This window comes from Aquila chrysaetos, chromosome 1, assembly GCF_900496995.4.
Source record: "Aquila chrysaetos chrysaetos chromosome 1, bAquChr1.4, whole genome shotgun sequence".
NCBI classification, from domain to species: Eukaryota; Metazoa; Chordata; class Aves; order Accipitriformes; family Accipitridae; genus Aquila; species Aquila chrysaetos.
This window is the reverse complement of record NC_044004.1, coordinates 20,692,095-20,717,745: the sequence shown is the minus strand read 5'-3', so window position 1 is coordinate 20,717,745 and position 25,651 is coordinate 20,692,095. Positions and strand designations below refer to the sequence as shown.

Sequence of the window (25,651 nt, the reverse complement as noted above, 5' to 3'; positions counted from 1 at the left end):
GAGCTTCTGACCTCCTGGCTACTTTGTTAAACTAAACATTAACTTTGGGAAAAGCAAGGCTGATAAGAGTCCACTCAAAAAAGAAAGAAGCCTCCTTTCATTATTGTTATTTACGGACAAGTATCAAAAACACTCTCAAATTAACCCAGAAAGTCTCCATCCATGCGGCAACAACCTGGAATTGTGCTTCTGTGAGGCCTATTTAAACCAGACCACACTACGTGAGATCTGCACCGTCTACAGTGAGTTTTCAAGAGATGATTTCACCATCTACTAAGCCTCATCAAAACACAGAAAGGTAGTTATTGTGCTAACCTTTTAATTATGCCATGCAAAGTTTATTAATGACAGAAATTTTCCATGACCTCACAACAAACAAAGTTTAAAGACTGGAACAAAAGATGGAAGTTTGTTTCGGGGTTTTTTTTAGGTTCTATATTTACTTGAAAGACGTGTCAAATTTAAGAAAGAATTCCTTTTGTAACTTGAATTCTTAGTTACAAAGATAGCGCAATTTAACTTACTCTTTATGGATCAAAAATTAACGAGATTATATCCATGCCGTAATGAAGTCCCCTGGAAAACATGAAATTTCTCCAGGTATGAAATAGGTTTCTGTCTATAAAGCAGATGTATGCAAAACAACTCATTTCACAAATGGTATTTAACGTAAAAATGGTGAAAACTTGATTGACCAGTTGCATAAAGCAGCCTTAAACCTTTACTTATTTTGCTCATTCCAGCAATATGAAGCAGCAAAGGGCACGTTCTGCTATGAATAAAACAGAAGCCATTAAAAAAACTCAAAAAAAAAAAAAGAAAAAAAGGAAAAAGAGAGAAGCTCATTCATCATTCAGTTTCATTAAGTACCTTAGGGACACATGGATCCAAGGATTTAATAACTGGCATTTTTCTTTATGCTGATAACAACAGGACATCATTACTGATGCTAACAGTCTGGGAACTAGCAGAACAAGACCAGAAACAGTCTAAATGGTGCATTAAAACATAAGAAAAACTAAAGTATTTAAACTGAAAAATGAAATCTTGGGATGTATTCCAAACCTTCATTTCATACCCATACCAGAATGGCAATCATTTCACCATCGTATTATTTTATATAAAACATCCACCCATTTTCATTCCTAGTTGCATTTTGCAAAGCTCTGAAATTCTCTACACTCATTTGACATGCTTCCGTTTTTAAAGAGGTGAATCTGAGATACCGTTTCATGAACAAATGCAGTTGTGCTGATAGGCAACTGAACTGCACCTCACAAAATCTAAAGTGGTAAAAGAATGCTTAATTCCAGTTAGCGATTGTTTCAAGCAGTGAGAAACCAATGACTAGTTTGCCGAACGTTACCAGTACTTAGGTAATGTATGTGCCACAGTGACTTTAACAGCATCAAGTGAAGTATACACATATATTCAAGGCAACAGAAATTTATGGCAAGGCTATGAAATGCACATAGGAGCTTTCAGAAACTGTTAGCAAATAACAGTTTGAAGCTTTGCCCTGTATTCTTCAAAACACTTATGTAAGTTTTCCAAACAGTAATGGAACTTTTAATCAAAATTACATACTTTATCTTTTTATTTTCTCCCTTATTTTGATGCAATTTGTTCTCCAAAATAATGATACACAGGACAGCTTTGCAAAATGTTCCTGCCCTCATGAACTGCTCTGGTCCCAAGAGAGCAAACTGACTGAAGTTAGAGATACACTGTTTAGAAACTCACTTTCTTATCTGCAGGCACACCCCTCATTTTTTGGGGAGTAATATGCTTAACTCACTGCAGTGACGAGTTAACTGTGCAACTCTTGAATGACAATACAATCTGAGAAGATAACAGAGGTCCCTATACTGTCATGATAAATCTTTTTGGCTGTTGAGTTTGCTGCAAAGAGTTAAAGTTATCATTTACTGCTAGTAAGGCCTTGCATTGCAACCCTTTTGTATTTAATCGTGGCAGTGAGCAAGAGGGCTGTAGAGTTATATAGCAGACACACAGCATACTTGTCTGCTTCAATGCCCTTCCTCCCTTCTCTTTCACTGACTTCCCATTCGTTTCTCATCAAGAATTTCAGAAAGATCTAAAAAGTACTTTGAGTAAACAATTCCATGGAACTGCAGAATCTGGACACTGCCCAAAAGAAAGGACTTGAGACACTGTGTAACAGAAAGGATGACACATATTGAAAGAGAAGTACTCAGGCACAGAATACTGAAGAACAGTTGAAAATATAGTCTGCATCGCTGTGTTTTGCAGGCATCAGGAAGTGTGATTTAGATTGGTAGCAATGAACCAAGAACTTTGCAGGCTTAATTCTAACATTACTGTTTTCTAACACTTTCATACATAAACGTTAAAATCTCAAACCTCAGAAAACTGTGAAAAACAATGATGTAACAGGACTTACACAACAGTGGCAAAAGAAAGCTGAAAACTTCAAAACATTGATGCGCTGAATATGTGGGCCTTTGTGGTGAACAAATATTAATAATACAAAGTATCTGAAAACTAACCCAATACTGCGCTATTTATTTTAGTGAAATTTAAGGTAGAAAAGTATAATTTATACTTAAAGAAAATTCACATAGAGAAGACTGCAGGAAATTCACCTTTGCCTAAAAAGCATTCATCCTCGCATCTTCCTGTAGATTCTGTCCCTTAGAAAATTACTTATTATTGTAACTTGTACTGTATTGATTTTTACGAGAGAATGTTTATCGCAAATACGGTTATGATTGACCTGTCATTCTTTTTAAACCTATTACAGATCTGATTCAGAGAAGTATCTCACTGAGGCTAGCAATTTCCCTTTCATATTAATTTGAAATTACTCAGGAAAAAAAACTCTACAAATAGTCACCATTAATCGCCTTGTTTACTCCAGACTTAAAATGGAAAGCTTAAAATTAGAGCCATTTTAGTTCAATGGAAGAAGAACTTCACCCACAGATAGAGAACTTTTTGGCAGAAACAGGTATCACTACATTGAATGCCACAGGTTTGCAGCATTTGTTACATAATTAAATGATTTACGAGAACACATTTTGGTTTACATTTCTTCAGACTATAGCACAATCTGAGGAATTCTGTAACGTACTACGCACCAGACTACACACTATAGTTTCCCTAGCTGGGAGCTGTAGAGGGAAGCCAGGAAAGAATAGAGACTTACCTTTTTTCATTTCCATACGACTTCTGCGCAACTTTCGCATGGAGTATTAGCACTGTTTGATCACCTCGCTCCTTCAGATAATTTCGCATTGCTTCCCTAAAAATTAAAAGACAAAATAAGCTTTGAAAGTTCTTTTGGTTCTGTTTACAATTATAATAATCCAAGACAGCTTTAGGATAAAAAACCCAAACACCTGAAATTCAAAAAAGACAACCATTAATAGGGTCGAGATGAATTTCTTTTGTTTTTTAAGACAATTACGCAGCCAAACCAAGCAACTATCTTGCATGAAGCTAGCCGTAGGGGTCTGTGCTATCAATGCCAATCACTACACCATGTTCAAACACCATGCACACTTTATTAATTCAATATTGTCCCCTTAACTAACTGCAATGTTTATGTAAAAGTTTTCTTTTGGTTGTGAAAATACTAAGAAAAAGTTAAATTCTTCAGCTTATTGTTTCATCTAGTTTTCTAGAGAAACTCTCTACTTCCTGCATACAATCAGGTAAAAAAAATAATTAGATTTTCTATCGTTCATCATCACTGTAATGACAGACATCATATAAAAGCTATAATTACCTCAAACACACCAACAGCAATTCCTTGAGAGAAGAGAACAATACACCCTATCATTCTTCTGTATAATAATCTAACTGTTCATTAAGCAGCATGCCAAATTCAACACCCTAGGGTTTAGCTGTGTCAGAGTGCTGACAGGAACACTTTTAAGTCCCTGGAGGAGCTTTTGCAGGTTGAATACCCACCAATGCACTCATCTTCAAATTCATCAACCAGAGAAACAAATTATGAATTTAACAGAAAGTTACATGAAGAGATGAAAAGCTGCAAAAGAGGGATTTTGACAGGTTTGGGGTTGGGTTTTTTTGTGAACTGCACCCAACTGTTGAATTCCCTTTGGACAGATCTGGAAAACCAAACATTTCCAGTGAAAAAAGATAGAAGATAAAAAGCAGTATTTTGTTGACAAGACCTCTTCCAAAAGAAATCCCCACATACAGTTTCATAGAGGAAAGCAAGTAGATTTGAGGCAGGGAGGGGTTGGACATCAACAACAAGCCAGCTTTGCTAATGATGTTTTGTAAATTCTTGCATTTGTCATGTCTGCATAAGACAGTGATCGGTGTGCTAGATTTTCTGTGTAAATAGCAGGATATAAGAGCAAAGACTTGAATTACTGTTTTAAATTTGGACTAACTTGATCTATTACATCTGACATTGGTAAAACATGTTTATCTGTGAAAGCACAGATGGAAGAACTGTCTCAAAGCACACAGACTTACTTTATTTACAACCATTGTTTAAGAATATATTTTAAACCACAAAACATAATTCACTGTGAAATGATTATACATTTCATTATGATATATATTAGCTCATTTAAGTGGTTTAAAAACTTTTAATCTGACAATTTGAAATACTCTTTTATTAAGAGTACTGTCATACTAAACTAAGAACACCTGTCATACTAAAAACTTTTGACTTGACTACCATTAAAAAAACCACTCAAAACCAGCAACCCACGCACAAAACCACTAGGTGCTATCTCATGTTTATTTAGCATTGTATGAGGAAGAAATTCTGCCTTTTCTCTGTAGTGACAGACTAGTAAGACTTGTACAATCCAAGCTCCTAGGAGAACTAGGAATGTTCTCCTCCAATCCCTCCCACTGATAAAGAAAAGACATAACCATTGCAATTCTTACATGACTTTTTTCATTATTAAATCTTAAAACTCTCCACAAAGGTAGTACTATTATAGTTTACATCTAAAACAACTAGAACAGTACAAAGTAGTGTTGTTCTGTCGAAGCTTGCACAACAATGAATAGATTATTAGACAAACAGGACTGCCTTAACACAAAAAAGCAGAATAATTTTCCAATAATTGAACTAAATGCCTTTAAGGATTTACAAATACATTTTTTTAGCATTACAAAACCAAATCATACTCTTAAAAGTTTGTGTGATGGTTTTTCTGTTTCAGCTTTTTTCTCTTCAAAGGAAAAAAGTTAGGTTGCTTGTTTCCAGCCTCTATCAGTATAGAAATGGTTTAAAGGCTACTGCTTTGAAGGATGGCTAGCAGTTCCCAGATGCCTATCCTGTACTCACACGAAAGAGCACCTGGCACGCTGAGTAGCTAAATCCTGTACATGAAATTTAGAGTCACTATAGTTAATAGAAAACTTAGTTAAAAGACCTTACACTGAATAGTCATTATTTTTGTTCTTTTTAAAATCATAGAAGATAAATTCTTAGTGTCTTTAAATATCCCTGAAAATAGGTAGGCCAACAGGAAACAGCAATGTTTGTTCCATTACGTATAAGTCAGTATAGATCAATTTTGCATTGAAATGAAGTTTAACAATGACACAAGCTAACCTGAACCTTATCCAGAAACGCAATGAGACAGATATCCCCAACACAAAATGTAAATCCTCCCCCCAACCCGTGCTTTACATGAGGCATCATAATTTCATTCAAAACAGAAGTAGGCCAGAGTGACAATGGGTTTCCATGTCTTTATACAGCAGTATTACCACACAAAACTACAAAAAAATTGCACATCTTTTGTACTTCAAGCAAACAGTGGATTTTAAACTCAGTAGCTACTTATAATTGGCACAGTTTGTGGCACAGAATAATAAACATTTGCATAGACTGTGTTACAACAGTTTGAAAAAATGGTGACTACTTAACAGTTTCTAGTATAAATACTTGCCAGGCAGACCAGGAACAAATCAGGCACAGTACTCCAGTCACTCTAAACACTTTTCAGAATGGATTGACTTGATGGTACTATTTGATGCTATCTCTGACTGTTTAGGTTTCACCAAAAATTGGTTAAGATCACTACTTGACAGCACTGTGTTCCTTTTACTGTTACCTGCTGCATGACAGCAGTAACGCAATAGCTGAATTTTGGCAGTAAAGTATTATTTTACATGACCTCACAAGACACTTTTACCCAAGAAAAGAAATCCGGCTCATTCCTGGTGATTTAAAACTAAGCAGATTCACATCCGACTGAATAATCTACAGTAACTGATACGTGAAGTCAATACCATTTCTAAAAAGGCATTCTGAGTATCATATTAAAACCAAGCCACTCCCTGTTTAAAATTTTGCTTCTGGCTGCTGATTGCATACAATAACTGAAAAGCTTTGATATTTAAAATTCTAGGATTAGCAACCCACAATTTTTTAACTTAGAAATCCTTCTGAGAATTAAAAGGGTAACTTTAGAAAATTGTTAAAAACAGGATTTCTTTAATGCTTACCTGGTGAGCCGTTTTGGTTGAGGTCGCTCTCCAAATTTCCTGAAAAAAGAAAGAGTTGCTAATTTAAAACATTAAGTGTTTAGTTAATAGTTTTACAGTGAAATACTATCCCAATTTTACAATGTTTGAAAATGTATCAGAATCTGGTGTCTTTTCTTTGCAATTTCCTAGATAGATTACTATCAAAATATCAACCACCTCCTTGCAACAGCTTTTCCCACAACACCAGGGGCTTTTTTAATTTGAAACAATAGATAACTATCTTTGCTAAAGTCACATTTACTTTCTCTCTGAATCACTTTTGAAAAGTTCAGATATCACAAGTATGTAAATAACCAGGAGATCTTTGCCATAGCATTGACCAGAAGTGCCAACAAAGGCAGCTGTTATCAACATACAGAAATTAACAGACATATCTCTGAGTTGACAAATCACAGTGAATGCTTCCCATCAGGACAATTTCTCAGAAATCTGTTTTTCTGTAATGACTTCTTACAAAAAGGATGACATTGTATTTCATACGTGTCAGTACAGAATTATAAGAAAAATATCTCTCGTGGAATGTAGCCAAGTGTGATCCAGAAAAATCCTGCTATACACTTAACATTTTTTTAGCCATAAAGTGTTTTGAGACAGCTGCATTCCTTTCAGTGCTTTAACACTGTTCCTGAGAGAGCGTACACTCTTTATACTAGGTTAAGACTTTCCACAAATGTCTTTATTTTCATAAGATACTGAATTTACACAGGACAGAAACGTTTTCATTAACAAAAACATCCTCAGATTAAATCAAAATGGTCAGGTAAAAGACCTGAAAAAAGGAAGGCTGTACCCCAGCAACGTACATCTGCTCAACCTGGTAAGGAAATATAACCACAAGCTAAAATAAGGACAAAGAGGGAAGGGAAGAAAAGAAAAAAAAAAAAAAGCGGGCTTAGCTTAACACCTTCCCATCTAAAAATAAACTGAGACATAAGAGACTGTGCTTCTGCTGCCAGTGTTCATAAGTATTTCTATGACTTTCCAAACTCTTTGATAAGTGGGCATATCTTTCTCTTTATGCTTCCTAGATAGTGAAAAATACCCTTTTCTAATACTGCCCTACAACGGTGTTGAAGGCTCCCTAGGACAGCGAGAACTTGATCATTACATGATGTGACAAGAAATTCCCCTGTTCATGCAGTGGATCTGTCCTGAACTCCACAGCAACTGGTGGTGGAATGATTTGATACATTCCAATTTCATTTGAGTAATTCTAGAAATGTACAAAGTAAAAATACACAGCTATTGCCATTTATATAGTTGAGCAGAATAGCACTCTCCTGAAAAGACAGTGACGAGAACATTCAGCAAATTTTTAAGTTATTTTTCCAAGACTTGAGAAATTAGTCTTCTAAAGTACTGGTAGTTCACTCTACATACAGGAATTGAATAAACAAGATGAAGTCAAATTATTTTTTTCAGTTTAAACAGTGAAATTAAAATTTATTTTTCCAACCAGACAGAAGTTCCTTTCACATTTTACTTTGTTGTTAGTATACTGTTCACTTGTTTGACTTTATTTTAACTTTAAATGAAACAATGAATCTAAAATTCTTGCTGCAAGATTTGTTTTTATGTTTTTTAAATTGAGGTCTATTGGACACGTACTTCATTTATATTTTTCTCTGTGGTATGTATCACTGCATTGTCACTTGTAATGCAGAAAGGTAACTAATAAACCCAAACAGCTTTGCAGTTTGGCAGCAGGAAAGTTATATCCCAAAGCGTTTCTGCTTCTACCACTTATCTTTTCAGGATCTGCCTAGCTTAATCTCCCGAGCATACCCTGTGCCTCTGATTTTCCCTGGATAACAGTGTGAGTAGGTGTGTGTATCCCACCTCCCCAGTACTATCTATGTAGTTACTGTTCTCCCCTGAAGACCTAGGATCATTATATCTGGCAGAGGATTCACCTCTCTGTGACTCACTGACTAGACAACAGATTACCTTTAAGCAATACTCTCCAGACAAACAACATCCCTATAGATTAGCTGCCTGATTTTCAGTAGAACTAGTCTTTGTTTCAATCCCTCTGCACATTTTAATTCACCATGAAAAAAATTAAGAAGTGCCTAATTTGGAGCAAAGGAGGCATTACGCACACCACACTTGCTTGTACTGTGGCCAACAGACCTAATCCAAGATGAAGACACTAGTACATCAGAAACTGCATTAACACAAAAAACCCCTCCCAGACAAAATCTTACACTACCCTAAGGCAACATCTACCATGCAGAGCTCTTGAGAGCAGCAGATACATTCCCCTTGCATATACACTTACTGCTGCCTAAAGAGAGCTTTATTAACAAGGCATCTACGCAAAACAGTTACAATTACTTAAAGAAATAAACTCCATCTTTTTCTTTAGTCAAAGCCTGAATATACAGCACAGGAAGAAGTACCAAAATCCCCATTCTTCAGAGGCAGAGCTAAAGCACTGAGTCATTCTGGAGACGCACAGGGTAAACTCTGATCATCTGATGCTCAGTGCAGTACCTTTATAAATCACATGCCAGCTTTCTCTAGCCTCCTCCATCCAAAATAAAGTTAATTATGGCACTGCAATAAACTTGTGAACACACATAAATGTAGCCTTAGCAACACAAACCTTACAAAGAGATGATGCAAACTAAATTTGGTAAATCTTTTATTATTCCTTCAATATACATTAGAGGGAGAGGTAGAACAGGAAGAAATTACATATTCATATTTAAAGTCCAATTTTTTACTGTCCCTAAATTAAATTCAGCTTTTTCCTCAATAACATCATCTTGATGGATGACTGACAGTTATGCACCCTAGCCTTAGTGTCAATGAAAAGCACCTTCCTGTGCCACCTCAAAATCATTTCAAAGATCCCATAAATGTTCTTCAGAACTAAGAACTCTAAGACTTACCTACACATCACTCAGATTAGTAGACATTTTCACAGGGATAACTATATTTTAGGAAAAATTAATGTGAATTGTACAGGAATGCTATAAATAAAATTATTTAAGTAAGTGACCAATATGTGCATGAACAAGGTTGATGGACATTGCATTCTTACACACCCAGTAAAAAACCTCCCTAGCTCAACAGCAACAGTCAAAGAAGTTAGAATTCAAGGATGATTAAGAATGGAATAGGAAACACAAACATTACCATGTCATAGCATTATTCTGCCACACACCCACAATTCTGAAAACTGCCTGGAGTTCACTGAAAATGTAGTGGAAAAAAGTTATCTCAGAGTAATAAAAGATAACACAAAAGTCAATATGGATGCTCAATAGTTTTCATATGCAATTGGCTAAAACTGTTCAGCCTTTAGTGAGAGTGAGAGCATGAGAGAAGAGTGACAAACAGATGCAGAGACCTAAGAGACTAATAAAAAATAGACCAAATGTGAAAAGGAGATAGTTATTCTCTCTCTCACAAACACAGGAATTAAGAAATACATCTAATATCTGAAAACTTCATTTTAGGAAAAAAAAAAATTCCTTGCTCTACAAACACTGTTATAACTAAGTTGTGAAACATATTGCTAGAGGATATTGTGGAGGCTGAAAGCACAAATGGACTCAAAAGATTAAACAAAAATCTGGTACAGAACTCCATCAGCTTCTATAACTCACACTGACCTATTTTTTACAACCTTGTTCTCAGGAAAACCTAAACCATGTTCTACCAGCAGCAAAGAAGTTACCAGGAGGAAAAAACCCAGTCTACATTTACCCTGTCTTTCATATTATTTCCTTAATTGTCCATTACTGATCACTAGCAGGCACAGTCCAGGATATACACTCCTATGAACCAGATATATTCCACAACAGCAATTGCATTCAGGATGCCAGATTTTCAGTCACATTGCAAAACTCAAGATATACAAACAATACATGAATATTAAAAAAACCAAAACCAAAACCAAACCAAAACAAAAAAGCATCACATGTATTTCATGTAATGGTTCATCTGGTTTACTCTTTCCATGTGCTTGCAACTTGATGGAGATACCTGTATTGAAAACACAACCTGAAGCACGAAAACTATCACTACCTACTATGTAGAAGAAAAGACTAAGAGGCTTTTTAATTTTTCTGATGCTAAGACAGCTCATATTAAAGCACAAGAAACACATTATCATTGGGTTTGTACTAAATGACAGACATTGTACAAGCTATGATTGCTGTTATTTCAAATTTTCATATTTAACTGGCATGTTGAAAAATGAGCCAGTCCAGACATTTCAAGGTTACCTGTCAGAGATGACAGAGTGCAACATTTTTCTTGCATAGGTTTTCCCTGGATTTCACTGTTCTGAAATTCCTTTTTATATTCAGTATTTCTATTCCTCCTCTTTGTTTATATCTTGAAAATATGCAGATTGATGGATAACAAATATAGACAGGAGAGGAAACTAAAAATTGTATCATAATTCTATTCCTACAGTGGTTATTAAACAAGCTAAATATATATAATTTGAAATCCTAATTATAAGTTATAGATCATTATATCTGAATGCTCACCAAGTTCACTGCCTTTCCTTTGTTTTTTATTTTACTATTCAAGACTAAGAGCTGTTTCAGGTGTACTGTATTGGAATTCTGAACATATAGTCAAGTTGCCGTTTCAATTCACAAAACTAATTCAGTGCAAACTCTATTTTATTAGTATCTCCCTAACACACTGCACTGCAAGCATGAGCATGAGCATTAGTCACACCATAATCACTTGCTGTTGCATTAAGTTACACTTGTTCTAGTAATTCTTTTTTCAGTCCTGTATTTTCTCCAACCACTAGTTTGTACTCTATTATTTCATGTATTTTATTTCTCTTCTGATGCTAAATTAATTTCACTTCCACATTTTGCACTGAGGGCATAACTTTTCTCCCACATCATGTCTCAAATCATTCCTCTTTTCAAGTCCATCCTTTTCATTTGGCAAGTCCTAGGTTTGTCATTCAGACTTTTATTCAAACTTCTTTTCCCCATTCACAGAACAGGAAGTGAACTTACTCTTTTTCTTTTCTACCTCTTTACTGCCCCTCAAGTAACAATGGAAATGAACAAGTGTACTAACATTAATCTTACAAGTACACTAACTAGTTTTGCTCAAACTTGTAATATTCTCAGGTTAGGTAAAAACACGACACAACATATAGGGTAAGTTTCAAATGTTTTCAGAAAATATCACAATGCCAAATCCTATTTGGAATTCCTAGCTCAGATAATACGTACTATACTATAGTTTTCTATGGCTCCAGGAGTATAAACTTCCACTCTTTCCAGCATCTACAAAGGAGCACAAAGACAAAGAAAATCTAACAGTTATTATATGCCTCTACTAAAAGTACCAAATTTTTTTCTGTCATACAGTCTTACTTTCTGAAGATAACTGTTTTGGCTGAGGTTTTTTTTTTTCCCAATGGTTCTATGTGTCAAGTCAACTTTGGAAGGAAAATAGGTAAATTAAAATTAACCAAGACAGTTTTGCCATTTGCATGAACAAAATTATATTTAAAAACAAAAAACAAAAAAACAAACCAAAAAAACCCACATGCTGTCCCATCCTCAACTTTGACTGAAAATCTGTGGTCACTAAACTGCTCTAGCATCCTCCTGCCTGGAATATGAACTTCAAATTTTTCCAGTATTGGCCTTCAGCCAAGAACATCCTTTTTACAGTCCCTGAGAAAGTCCATTCACCTTTATTTACCGAGCACAGAAGCCTTAAAAAAATATTTCCACAACATTCAAATAGAGGAAAACTTTAGCAATTTGCCTTAAGAATTCTATTTTCACTTGGCCTATAGACTGACACAATTTTTGGCATCTAGTAGGAAAAGTACAGATCTTTCTGTAAATAAAGCTTTCTAGAAAGGCAAAAAGCAAAAGGGAGTTGACAAATTTGAGTACAGTAGGAATAACAGCTGACCAGAAAGCAAGCATGTTGGAGAAGCCAACATGGTGGGAATAGCAGGAAGAGAGAGGACTGAGAATGGGAAGACATGAAGGCAAACTAAGACTTGCTCGGTGAGAATAATGGGCCTGAGAACATTATGGGAGATGAGGCATCTGAAAAGCTTATGGCAAGGCAAAACATTCAGATTTAACTCCAGAACATACAAAGACTAGTAAAAACACACTACAGTTACCGTTTTCTCTGTCAACTTTTTCTGTGACAGAAGTTTTCATGGTGTCTTAAAAATTTCAACATTGAAAATAAAAGCAAAATACTTGCATTACCCTGAAGAATCCAAAAACATAGCATATATTCAAGTGTTGAGATGTCTATTTTCTTTTTGCCTTACACAAGCATAGAGAGATCATGGGTGTTGGGGTCTAAGCCTGGTAGGAAGCTAAGCACCACACAGCTGCTTACTCCCCTGACCCCGCCATCACAATGAAGAGAAAAGCACGAGTAAAAAGCAAGAAAACTTGTAGATCGCAATAAAAATTGTTTAACAAACAAAGGAAAAGTGGAAGAAAGATAAACAAAACAAGCCAATCACTCACCACCTCCCACATGTAGACCGATGCCCAGCCAGTTCCTAAGCAAAAGCTGGGTAACCTCTCTAAACCCCTCTCCTCTCCATTTTATTGCTGAGCATGACATTGTATGGTATGGAATATCTCTTTGGTTAGTTGGGGTCATCTGCCTGATTGTGCCCCCTCCCAACGTCTTGTGCACCCCACAATCACTGGGGGGGGGACAGACATGGGACAAAGTGAGAAACAGAAAAGGCCTTGATGTTGTGCAAACACTGTTCAGCAAGAGCTAAAACATTATTAGCATGTTATCAACACTGTTTTGGTCACAAAGAACACAGCAAGCACCATAACAGCTGCTATGAAGAAAATTAACTTCATCCCAGCCAGATCCAGAGAAAACTAAAGAATGAATGCTTTTTACATGGGAAAGAAGTGCCAGATTTTGAAAAGGCAGAGTGGCTGTTCATTGGAAAAGTTTCACTCCCAAACGTCCAACTGTCAAATAATTTCCAACTGGACCTGCACACTTGTTGGTGCTTTTGACTGATCTAGCAAGGGCCTAATAATTTTCCTGAAGAGCAAAACCAATTCTTTATCAGTCCAGTTATATGATAGCACATATCACAGTATTTGCTGCAGAACATGTTAGAGGAACTCTTTAATAAGCTACAAGAGATGACTGTAATACCTCAGTATGGATTCTGAAAACAATCCCCAGACAAGCACTCAGAAGGCAACTTCCCTGGAAGGAAGTCTTGTAACTGTTCAGTGCAATCGTTCCAGCTCCTTCTCCTGAAGCACAAACCTCTCGATGTTGTCAGAAATAAGATATGGCTATCACTAATCCAGGGCAGTGTAAGACCCAGAGACTGAGTGGCAAGTCCCACTTGCTCTAAACAAAGCTGTCAAATAAATGGGTTTTGAGACAAATACAGTGTGCTTTGCATAGGCTTACTAGGGGGTAGAGATGATTAAGAATACTAAATTAAATATAGAATAGAGTGACTAAAGAAAGTTTTTACTTCCTCAGAGGAGGTCCAAGGGAAACAATGCTTGAAACAGGAGGAGTCTAATGAAAAGAATTTAAGATTTTTATATAATTTCTAGAGAAGTTTCAGAATATACTAAGCAATTCAGAAAGAAAGAACATAAGAAATTCCAACCTCTGCTCTCCAACAATACGAAGTGCCAATGAAGTTTGGTGAGAGGTTGAAGTTAAGTTCCAATATTTCTAATATCTACCAAAGAGCTGGTATCCCAAAAGCTACTTAAGTGTGACAGGATTGAGGAGGACAAAATACTGCTATTTCAACTACTACAGGTATATTGTAGTTAGGAGTGTAGCAAGAGAAACCTCTGTGCTTTGCTTAATCCCAGTTCTGAAAACACAGTCAGCTGTCAGATACAACCTTCTAGAACTCTTACACAGCCATGAAACTTGTGAAAGAATGTGAAGAGTTTGGGGTTGGACAGTGAGACAAAAGCCTTTTAAAGAAAAAAATTAAAATAAGACAAGTCATTTACAGGTATTTTTTATCATTCCCCCTCAACTTTAAAACAACCGCTACATATCTGGGAAGCTAGAAAGTCTTTCAAATGTATGTTCAGCCTTTAGCACAAGACAACCCTCATCATAACAGGGCCTATCGCTTCTACCACAAGAAACAAGAATACTTTTCAAAGAATTCATTTCAAGTTGCTATGTGATCAGTTATCACAAACCCTATTAAATGTGGTGTGCTACAAGCTCACCAGTATGTGACCTCACTAGGTTTACTTGGCCTATTGAGGTTATCTAAGATCTAGGAAAGTGAAAAACTAGGTTTTCTAGTTTTACATTTAAAGTTTGAGGATTAATATAAAAGTATTCCTTTTCAGCTGTTGACAGAGACATCATCTGAGAAAAGCTGAAAGAGATGGATTCAAGTAGCATGCTGGGACCCTACTTTCTCTCTTTATTTTAATCCTCTGTCCTGTGCCCATTTCCAACTTCACTTTGCTTACCACAGATGAATTAGTGAGGAACTGAAGAAGCACTGAGGAAAGTTTATACTCATGGACTTTAAACATGCTTAAAATTATCAAAGCCAACATATATAGAACAGTGCCCATATACAGGACACATTGAATAGTTCTCAGGAGCTATCCCTTAATCTTCCAATTGTTAAAAACATTTCATACAGGTTAAGCAGTACACTGCAACCTACATGGTAAGACTCAGCTACTCCACATCACCCTTGTTTTGTTTTTGGAGATTTCCACATTTAGAATAACATGTTACATCAACAGTAAAAGCAAAGCAGCAGATGTACATTTTAAAACACAGGAATTTTCTGTTAATCTAAGTATATTTTCCTGTGCACAGATTTCTGTGAAGACAAGATGCAAATACTGAAAATATTTCTGTGCATTCACCTACACAACCATATTCTCTTACAAACATTTTAGAACACAGCTCCCAAGGGAAAAGATCATCTATCACTAGGAAACATTATCCCATCTGGTGGATTCACAGACACAAAGAGAATTCCTATGTATTAAAAAATGGCCATTTATGATCCCGCATGAGCTGGCATATAAAAAAGACCACAAAATTTCATACAGTGGTTTCTGCTATGATTGGTCTATGAAATACACATTAAATGTAGCTGTTGATTCACATCACTTTTAATATTTGCTTGCTTTTGGAGATAACTGATGCATTTGATTTCTATAAGTGCACCTTATTCCACACTGATATCCTTTATTTTTTAAATGAAGCTGAAAGGAGGGCACTGTTATGATTTGCCAATGGTAGAAATCCACAGCTCAAAAAAGTGATGTTCTACAGGTTTAACACACAATTAAAAGACCAAAACAGCTAAAGGATACAATTTCTAAGAGATTAATGCAAAAGACGTAACTGAATTCATAGATCCAGTTACAAGATGGAAGTAAACACAAGCAATTAATATTACTTATGCTCAAATAGAACATTTCACATTTATCTTTTCCACGTATGAGGATAATGAATAAATGAACCATATAAATGGCTAAAACAAAGACCTTCAGAAGGAAAATTTTATCTTCTCCAAAACAAAAATGAGTTCAATATCCACAGGTCTGATCATTAAGGGAAATAGAGACAGTTGTACTACCAGTAACAAAAACCACACTGAAAATACAAACTAAAAGGAAAGAATTAAAATAAACAAGCTTATATTATCAAAAGAAAGGACAGGTGATGAAGTAATTCTTCTCTCAGCCACTCTATACTCCATAGCCTACGATTCCACACAACCTTAATTCTTCACAAAGTTCTGAGCAGACTTAACTTTTCTCAGGCTACACCCCTCCACGTCCCACATGTATTTTTTCTTTGCCTTCCACTGATCTTTACAATTTGTTGTAACTTAATGCCATAGAGCCTAATATGACCCAACCTACACTGTGAGTGTCCCTAACTACTGTGACTTTATCTGCGTAGCATCTTAGAGAAAGGAGTTTTTAAATCCGTAGACTACTCATACCCTAAACATTTTACGGTCTATTTCCTTTCGCTTAGCAGAACCACAGAAGTTGTTGCTGTGCTACCTCCTCAATAAAAATAGTGCTGTGGCCATTATTTAGTTCTAGGAAAGGTGCAGAAGACACTGAAGATTATGTAGATCCATTACTTTGCAGTGACATATGTGTCTTAAGAGTGTTGGGTTTTTTTGCTATGAACATACTTGGATTTATGTAATATGACATATGTAACTAAACACACAGATAAATGATGCATTTCAGAGGCTTTTATTCTTTCTATAATATCACACACCTGAGGTACGGAAGGAAACTGCTGAAGAAATGACACCTATCTCCCCCGTTGTTCCCTCCAGGTGCAACAGTGTTCGTAAGTGCGATCCTCTAGAGCTGATGAAGTCAGCAAAATGACAGTTTCCAGATCACCCATCACACCGCAGGCTGGTTCATCATTCAGGATGAACACATGCACTAACGGAGTCACATGCAGTCATCAACTCACTCTCACTTTTGCCTGCCAGCAGCACTTAGGCCCTGATTCTCATTAGGGTGTCTACTGTAATAAATTTTGCTATGAAGACTTTGCCCTGAAGATTAGGAGTTGAACTAAAAGCTAACCCATTTTTAAAAATACAGTTTTCATACCTACACATAATGTACAAAGAGCCAACCTCAGCCAATCTGCTTTTAAATACTACTGACCCAAGGTACCCTCTCTTTCTTGTCCATCCTACAAAAGGAGATAAAATTAACTAAAACCTCACCAGTCGAGAATATTTAAGGGACACAAACAATGCTAGCATTTCTCCTCCTCCTGAAGTCCTTTTCTCCTCTGTAAAGAGCAAACGATGGGTGGTCCAACTGCACTGTGGCTTTTTGGAAGCAGGGGGCACAGCAGCCCCTGAAATCACAAAACCAGAAAGTTTTTGATCGATACACAAAACATTCCCTCTCTTCAAGAAAACAAAAATAAAAAAAAAAAAAAAAAGACCCACCTGCTCCAGGGTGAATGCCACCAACCATGCACTATCACATCTTTGTACTGCATGATCCTGTACTGCTCCGGCCTATACTTAAAGAATTTAAGTCCTCCAGCACAGGGAACATGTTACGTGTTTGAAACAAGTCTTCGACTGTACAGCACTACATACACTTTTGGCACTATATCAAATAATACTGACATAAATACAATAGAAAAAGCTCTGCTTCATTTAGTCACGCCCTCTCACTGGAAGTCACTGGTTCAATTAGAAACTCCCTCTCCCTTTTCTGACCTGCTTTCATCCTCCCACACTGCTTTCATTATTGTCCTCTCTCTTTTCCAATCCCCATAAAAAGAAAATCACAGAACCACAACTGCAATTTAAATACAGCCTGCACCGTATCAGTAAATAGGCTCACTTTTAAACAACGTACAGAAAGTAAACAAACTCATTTCTTTATAGTAGTCTACCTGCATTTGGAAAAAACCCTTCATCCAGTAAATCACTATACTCGTACATGACTTGAAAAATCAAAGGTCTAGTCCAAAAAGGACATAATTTTAATCCAGACAGAACTCACACAACTCTGCCACACTAAGTGAGGCAAGAAAGTCAGTAATGACAGCTTATTTAAGAACAAGAAAAGTGCCTAAACATGTATTTGGAAATGTGTTTTCCCTGCTTTTGCTTTTTGCTGTAGGTACCTGCTGCAAGAAGCAACAGTAGCCCAAAGATCTCAAGTATACTGAAGAACATAGATATTATCAACTTAAAGGATGCTATTAAAATGTTGGAATGGTATAGAATGTGAAAAACATCATCAAAAATTATTCCATTTATTCAGATTCCTTTATATTCACACGCTATTATTTCTGATTGACTCCCTAATAACGTTGGTTCAGATGTTCAGTGGAAACTGCGTATCTGCACACACTTACCTTAGCAACTGAAAGAGTTATCAGCTTGAAAAATCAGCATGCCAACAGAATCTCAGTCCTAAAACACAATATAATTTGGCTCAGCTATTGTAACTGCATAGGGAATGTGCAATATAAGGCTCGTTAGTTTTATCTTCATCCACTGAGATCACAAAAGAGCGACTGTTAGGAAAAAGGAAAACAACTGCATGTAGTTCACAAAACTGGCTACTGAAATAATGGTAAACTGCAAATACATAAAAACAGTCTGAAGCATGCTTCCACATGTAACGTCCCACACTCACAGCTTTCAGTGACAACTGATTTGCTCAGTGTACCATTATTAGGATTCTTCTTGTCCATCTAGCACAATAAATTTTCCCCTGTATCTCACCTTGCACATCACCTGTGAACAGATATTTCACAAGTGAACTTGACTTTTATTTCCTAAGAAAGCAATTCTAAGTCCCCTACGAAACCATAATTTACGTTCCAGTGAGCCTTTAAAAAACAAGCAGCTAACTTTTCTTTTAAGAAATTAAATTTCTAAATAAGGTAAGAACAGAGCTATTGAGTAATAAAGCTGTGCTTTTTACAGTTACCATCTGCCCATAATTGCAAATAAGATTGTCTGAAGGAAGAAATTTTTCAGATGCATGAGAAATCAACTTTAACAAACTTACTGTTACCTCTGTTGCCTGATTACTTGACAAAAGTCACAAATTAGACACAAGATGAGACTTTTTAGACTGCTTTCCTGCCAATATAGGAACCCTCCAATATACTATAGTACCTGAGGATTTGCTGAACCTTGCTTTCAATGATTGAATATCTGCAGTGTTCAGAGAACAGTCTCCCCTCTTTAAATATACCCTCCATCCTTAACTGGAAGATAAGCATTCATCTCCTGTGCAGAAGGCATCTTTAAAAAAAGTGAATAAAAAAGAAGCACAAAAACTTCAGGTTCATGGTTTTCTTTGAATTGCCACCTTTCACTGTAATGCCAAAAATACATAATAGAAGCAGAAATTGTGAATGATTTTGCAAGGAAGTGGTAAAGAACCATACTGAACTTGCAAAGGAGGAAGATTCTCAAAAAGACGGCCTAACCTCACTAACCATAAAGGCAAATACGTATTTCTTTTGAACACCTCATAAAGAGATAACAGGTTCTTGACAGGGATAGTCATTGGTCAGCTCAAAATTTCTAACCACTGCTCTATTAAAATAATCACTCTTCCATGTGCTTTTCCTTACTCTATACCCACATAAACAAAGGAGCTTCAATACTACAGCAACTGCTTCCTATCAGCAGAAAAACAAGGAGAACATACTAATCTGTCTCTAAGGGGCTTACTGTCCTGCTCCAAGGACCTTCAGAGGGAGCCAGCTCAGCCCATCAATCTGTCACACCACTAATACACTGGGAAGCCGGAGGCAGAGGGAAGCCAGTGGTTTTGGTTGCACAAAGCTGTTCGGTCACCTCAGCAAATTCAAATTTAACAGAAGCCAAAAGAGATTACACAGAAGGAGCAGCTAAGCTTGTCTTCTCTTACATTCTAGCAAGCCTGCAACTCTCATGGGAAAGAAAAAAAAACACAAAAGAATTCTGCAAGGAAAATGACTCGCAAAAAACCCAAGTCTTAAGCATAATTAAGAGATCTTACCAGCAGCCAAAGTTTAGCTTAGGTTAGTTATAAGACTGTCACCTCAAATGCAGTCAGAACTTAATGCAAAATGACAGCTAAGTATACTAACATCTCTAAGGTTTAAGCAGACCAACTCTGACAAGTCTTGCTGTGACAGTTTAAGTCACCACTGCCTCAAATGCCTTTCCCACCTCTCTGCTAGGTCAGGGTTAGCAAACAAGTCTGTGTCGCAGCCGCTACAGTTCGCAGTTGGACCGTGGCTTCACAGGCAGCCGAGCTGATTTGTCACCACCAAACACAAGTCTTGCCTGCCAGCTTCCCCCTGGTTACACTGACCTACCCTTACACACCAAACTCCAGCACTTGTCAGCCCTTTCCATAGATAGATTCAAATCAGTAACCCAGAACAAAAACTGTCTTTTGGGGGAGGAGGAGGATGAAAGGAAGGAAGGAAGGAACGTGAATTTTATTGATTCAGTCAGGAACCCACTGAGTGCCAGTAGCACCACAATGCAATCAACAGGAACACTCAGAGGAGTGGCAAATAAAATTCATCTCTTCGGTAGATTAAAATGATGACACAAAACCTGTGAATAGATATACTTTTTAACAAAGCCGTATGTGGCACCAACCTGTTTTACAAAATTACAGGGTTTCCTAGATTTCAGATGTTTTCTTATTGCATCACCCAGGAATTATGTGGTTACACTAACATTAACTGGGCACAGTTGCAAAATGAGCTGTCAGTATTCTAGAATTAATCAATCTCAAGTATATTGTTTCATAATTAAGCTTATGAATACATCATTCCATGAATATAAAAACAGCAGCAATAAGCACAAATCCCAGAAAAGAGGGAGAATTAGAAGGCTTTTTCAACTTTCTAGGACAGCCAAATCATTCAGAGGCCATTCTTCACCGTCAATCTTTTTCACTGTTGTTGTGCTAAAGGTCTCCAGCTGGGAAGCATTTTATATAAGGAAATTATTCTTAAACCTTTAAAATCACAGAACTAGACAGCAAAATTAGGTGATATTCCCTCTGCAGTTTACAAACCTGTGTTTTTATAAAAACAGAAATGTTTTAAAAGATTTAAAAGCTTTGGATTTTTTTGTTGTTATTGAATTGATTCACAGGTAAATTATTTCTATGTTTCCAAGAGATTAATTTATACTTCAGCTACAGCCCCTGAAATAATTAACAGAGCATTCCCACATAGGAAAGACACAGAAATTCAGATTTCCATTTAACAAATACTTGACGAGCGACAGAGAAAGAGGAAAATAGGGTATGTATAACAAGTATATTTCTGTTTAAATGATATAAGCTAGAAGTTCCTTTCAATTAGTGTTATTTTTAATTGCAAAACTCAGATATTTAGAAACAAATTGCTAGAGAAATATAACCTCTACAATGTCAATCATCAAATATGATAATACTTCTAATAACTGTTGTGGTAAAGGAGTCAATGATCCCTGAATAAGATAATTAAACGGACACTCCAAAGATACACTTTTACCCCTCCTTATCACAGTATATTTACAACAACCATATGAAAAGATTAGATTAGATGTCTGGGATGTCACCAGGCTAACACCTTATCATCCTTTCTTCTGGTATTATAATATTACAATTCTCTTATGTAGTTACACAGGTTCTTATTGTGCCCAAATAGCTTTTATGGGCCATTTTTCATAAGAAAAAAATAGTATCTGCAGAGCACAAATGCAAAGCAGTTATTATTGTCCATTTTTTTAAATGGAAATTGTGTGAATCATACTTAATTCAAGTAGGCTTGCTTTTCAGGTTTGTCAAGTTTAAACTCCACACAGATGCAAATTACTGGCAAAACTTCTCCCTGCATCTTAATGAGGTACACTGTAAACTATGAAGCCAACTTGAAAACAAGAATGTTTCCGAGACAAATTTTACTTGATGTAGGTATTCTAAGTGTTTAAGGAACTAGTATTTTAAAAGAAAGTTTTTCCCAACAGCACTTAACTTCTGCACGACATTGAACCTGTGACTGCTACAACACTAGTTTCCCAGAATAACGCCTGTGCTGGCACAATTTTTTTGTGTAAGGATTTTACTGCACGATAAGCGTGCCTAAGCAGTGTTACGAAGACTCCCAACTGCTGAGCTCTGAACCCAACCTCTTTTCAAAACATTGTCTCATCCTTTCAAGTACATTCAGGCCAGAAGGGAAAGTAAATCGTCAAAACTGTTTTAAAGTACTAAACAACCAAATTTAAGAAGTCATTTCAGTTAGCAGCTACCACCATCTCAATCATATCTTGACTGGTTTAAAAATGATTGCCAACATATGACTGCTGAGTGCGTAGTACGCGGAACACGCTAATCAATAGGGAGATTTCCTTCCCACAACTCCTGCCTACTCCTGCTTGAAACAGGGCAGACTGAGCTCTCCAAGAAAAATGGGAAAATCATGGACAAAAGCAATCATTAAGGTTCAGCAATCAGACAGATAAGCAAACTCCTGAATTAAAACATGCAGATGCCTGTGCAGCCAAGATAAATGAAAAAAAAAGTCTCATCCTAAAGAAACGCGGGGGATGTCCTAAATTAGAAGGTATGGCTTAGAATTCAGCATTTTAGAGAGATGGTATCTTCTCTTCTAAGGCACTAATGCATTCTGGAAAATATGGACACACTAATGTGTCCACAGAGCAAGCTTAGTATTCTACTAACAGCCAATACTCCTTCATTGCTTTAGTTTCCCAATTTACTAAAAAATGAAGCTTATCTATAAAACTGATTAGCCATTCTTGCAATAACTTTGGAACCCATAAATCAATTCTAACTAAGTTGAAAATGAAGAGTTTTTAAAGACAATTAAGTTAGTATGAGTTTTATGAAAACTGGAGGCTGGATAGACATTTCCAAAATACTGATGTCATTGAAAAAGACAAGCAGAACTTGGAAATTACATACTGTTTCACAGCTGGTCACTTTGCATATGCCATTTGGGTAGATAGTAAGCATATGCCTTAGCCATACTACAGCTAGACTTTGCCCATTAGGTATGAAGGAGCTCGTAGTATTGTCCCGTAAACTTTCCTCACCATACAGGGCATAAATGTATAGGAAACACAAGTTCTTTTAGTCCTGCTGTTTATAGAAAAACTTGGGAGACCAAAAAAACCCTGTTACTTGACAAGAGCATATGCAAAATGCAGTCTAAACAAATGAAGGAAATTCAGAATGACAATTTTAAAGTGCATAAATTATCTTATATGGTTATGGGAAAGTTTAAACACTGTCAAAACGGCATTCACACATATAGAATACAATACCAGCATTTCATCTTACAAGTCTTTTAAATATGTTATCTACATGCTGTTGACCCAGGCATAAGAAATACAGAAACCAACTGTTTGCTCTACAGTCAGATTGTAAGCAGAGGGTCTCCAGAATTTCTAAGACAATAATAAATTATGAAATGCAACTTAACTGTTGAGTTACACACAATTTTAGGGCCCCTGCCTTAAGTGGATTTAAACAAACAAACAAACAAACAAACCATGAGTTGCATACTAAGTTTATTTATGACTATAAACCTCTTGGAACAGGTATCAAATTATGTTATGTTTACTAGCCTGAAGAAAGCCTAATAAAACATACTGGCAATTTAAAGATAAACACCAGAAAAGTATATCACTGTGTAACTTAATTTTTTTTTTTTTATTTTATTTCCCCAGTGGTTCACAGGTTGTTGTAATAATTTTGTGTGTCAAGTTACCTACCATATTAGCTATGATGGTGCCTAGCTCTTTAAATAGATGGTATTGCCACGGGACAGAGGAAGAACTGCTGGACTGTTTCTATGACGAGCAGTGTAGTGGGAGAAGTGAAATGTGAGCGGCAGGTTTGGAAGCCCGAAGTATTTTTCACTTCTGTTTTGTGTTTTTTCCATATACACAGGAAATTCCCTTGGGGGGAGAAAGACCAACTTCCCTACAGCTAAATACAAGAACATGTGTAAAACAGAAAAGCCATTCAGTGTTTCCATACCTTAACAAAAGAAATAAAAATTGAAGAATCAGACAAAAACTTCAACACCGAGATAGTGAAATTTAATTTTCCCACCTCCAAAATTTCTTCAGACAACAAAGTCTTTGCAGTAGTAGAAAATTCAAGAGAATCAAGAGACAAAAGAGGATTAGGATGCCTACACACACACCCCCACCATCTACCTTTGTGTTTAGAGTTCATTCTCTTCCCCAAACCCAGACTACTATCCATCCATTCCCTTCCACTCCCCTCTGCTGCTGCAAAGCAAGTGAGGCAACGATGAGGAAGAACGGCAGAGTTAAGACAGTCCCACCCAGAGGTAAAGGGCCTTCTGCTCCCCCTGCTAGTGGATGCAGGGGTTATTCTTATTCAGGCCAAGGCTCCAGCAATCCATTTGTCCATCTCCAACAGCAGGATTAATGGACAGCTGAAGAAAAGTAAGAACCAGACAAGGCCAAATGCTACTTCCCCTGAACATTCTCCTGTCTATGACTATTTTCAGTTCAGGGGATTTCTGAGTCCAACATTGATGCCAGGAATGAACACAGCTTTTATTAATAACTGGACCTCACATGGTCCAAGCATACTGTAGATAGTAAAGCACACATACTATGTGCTTTGGTGTCCAGTGGGGCAGAGAAGAGACAAAGGGAGAGTTCTGCTTTAGAACAGGGCTACAGTAGATGTACAAGGGAATCCCAAGGCAACTTGGCATCATCAGTACAATCAGCCTCAAAGCGTCACCCCACCCCAGGACTAAAATTCAGTTTTAACACATGAGCAAAGCCAGTTTCATACTGGCATGACACTTGAAAAGCCTGCAAATCATATGTCTCAGAAGCTGCAGATGCTGACCTGAGCGCTGCGACAGAACACCACAGCTCTCTGAAGGTACGCACAGAAAGTCAGCTGTCAAGTGCAGTATGATAATACAAATGCTTATTAACAAAATTAACTACAAACTGTAAGGGAAAGCATAATGAATCTCTACTAGTCGTGTATTTGCTTTTCAGAAAGCTAATTTAAATAAATAAGACAACAGAGCTTCTACACTTGAGGGTCCCAAGCAGTTTTGTTTTGGCCATGCAATACAGCCCTGCTACCAGATGTTTCTAACTTTTGAGAACAAAATAAGACCTTTTTTTTTTTTTAAAAAAAAAAAAAAAAAAAAAAGAAGGAATGTGCAGATCCAGTTGAGGGTTTTGGGGGTGGTGGTGGTGTTTTGTTTTGTTTATTTAATTTTTCCCAAGGAAAGGATTTTCCAGTTTTCCCCAGAGATTGGCAACTCTAAAGCACAACGTCCTTTAGGAAATATACTTTGGTTAACTACATAAACAACGCTGTGACAGGCACCCAACAGCTGCTCAACTACACAGCCTTTAATAGTTACAAGTTCTGGTCGACCATGCCAGCACACCTTGGGACAAGCCTGAAGAAGACTCAGCACCAGGGCACCACTCTTCACAACACACAAAGAATACAGAGAGGTCCCAAGAGCTCCAGTTATCCTGACTGGTTTCGTAATGAAAACCAACATAATCCATCATTTCAGG

General features: G+C 36.7%; 1 protein-coding gene across 4 annotated transcripts in view; it reads right to left on the bottom strand.

Annotated features, from left to right (window-relative positions):
- RBPJ (recombination signal binding protein for immunoglobulin kappa J region) overlaps nt 1-25,651 on the bottom strand; it is a 66,510-nt gene that overhangs the window by 26,169 nt on the left and 14,690 nt on the right. For 3 of the 4 annotated variants that reach the window (XM_030006124.2, XM_030006035.2, XM_041125017.1), the window contains 2 exons: nt 6,493-6,531; nt 3,191-3,286 (listed from right to left, as the gene is read on the bottom strand). In XM_030006124.2, the coding sequence (XP_029861984.1) occupies nt 3,191-3,286; nt 6,493-6,531 (135 nt within the window). Of the gene's footprint in view, nt 1-3,190; nt 3,287-6,492; nt 6,532-18,435; nt 18,481-25,651 lie in introns of those variants that run through there. The other variant, XM_030006174.2, reaches the window with a different exon arrangement.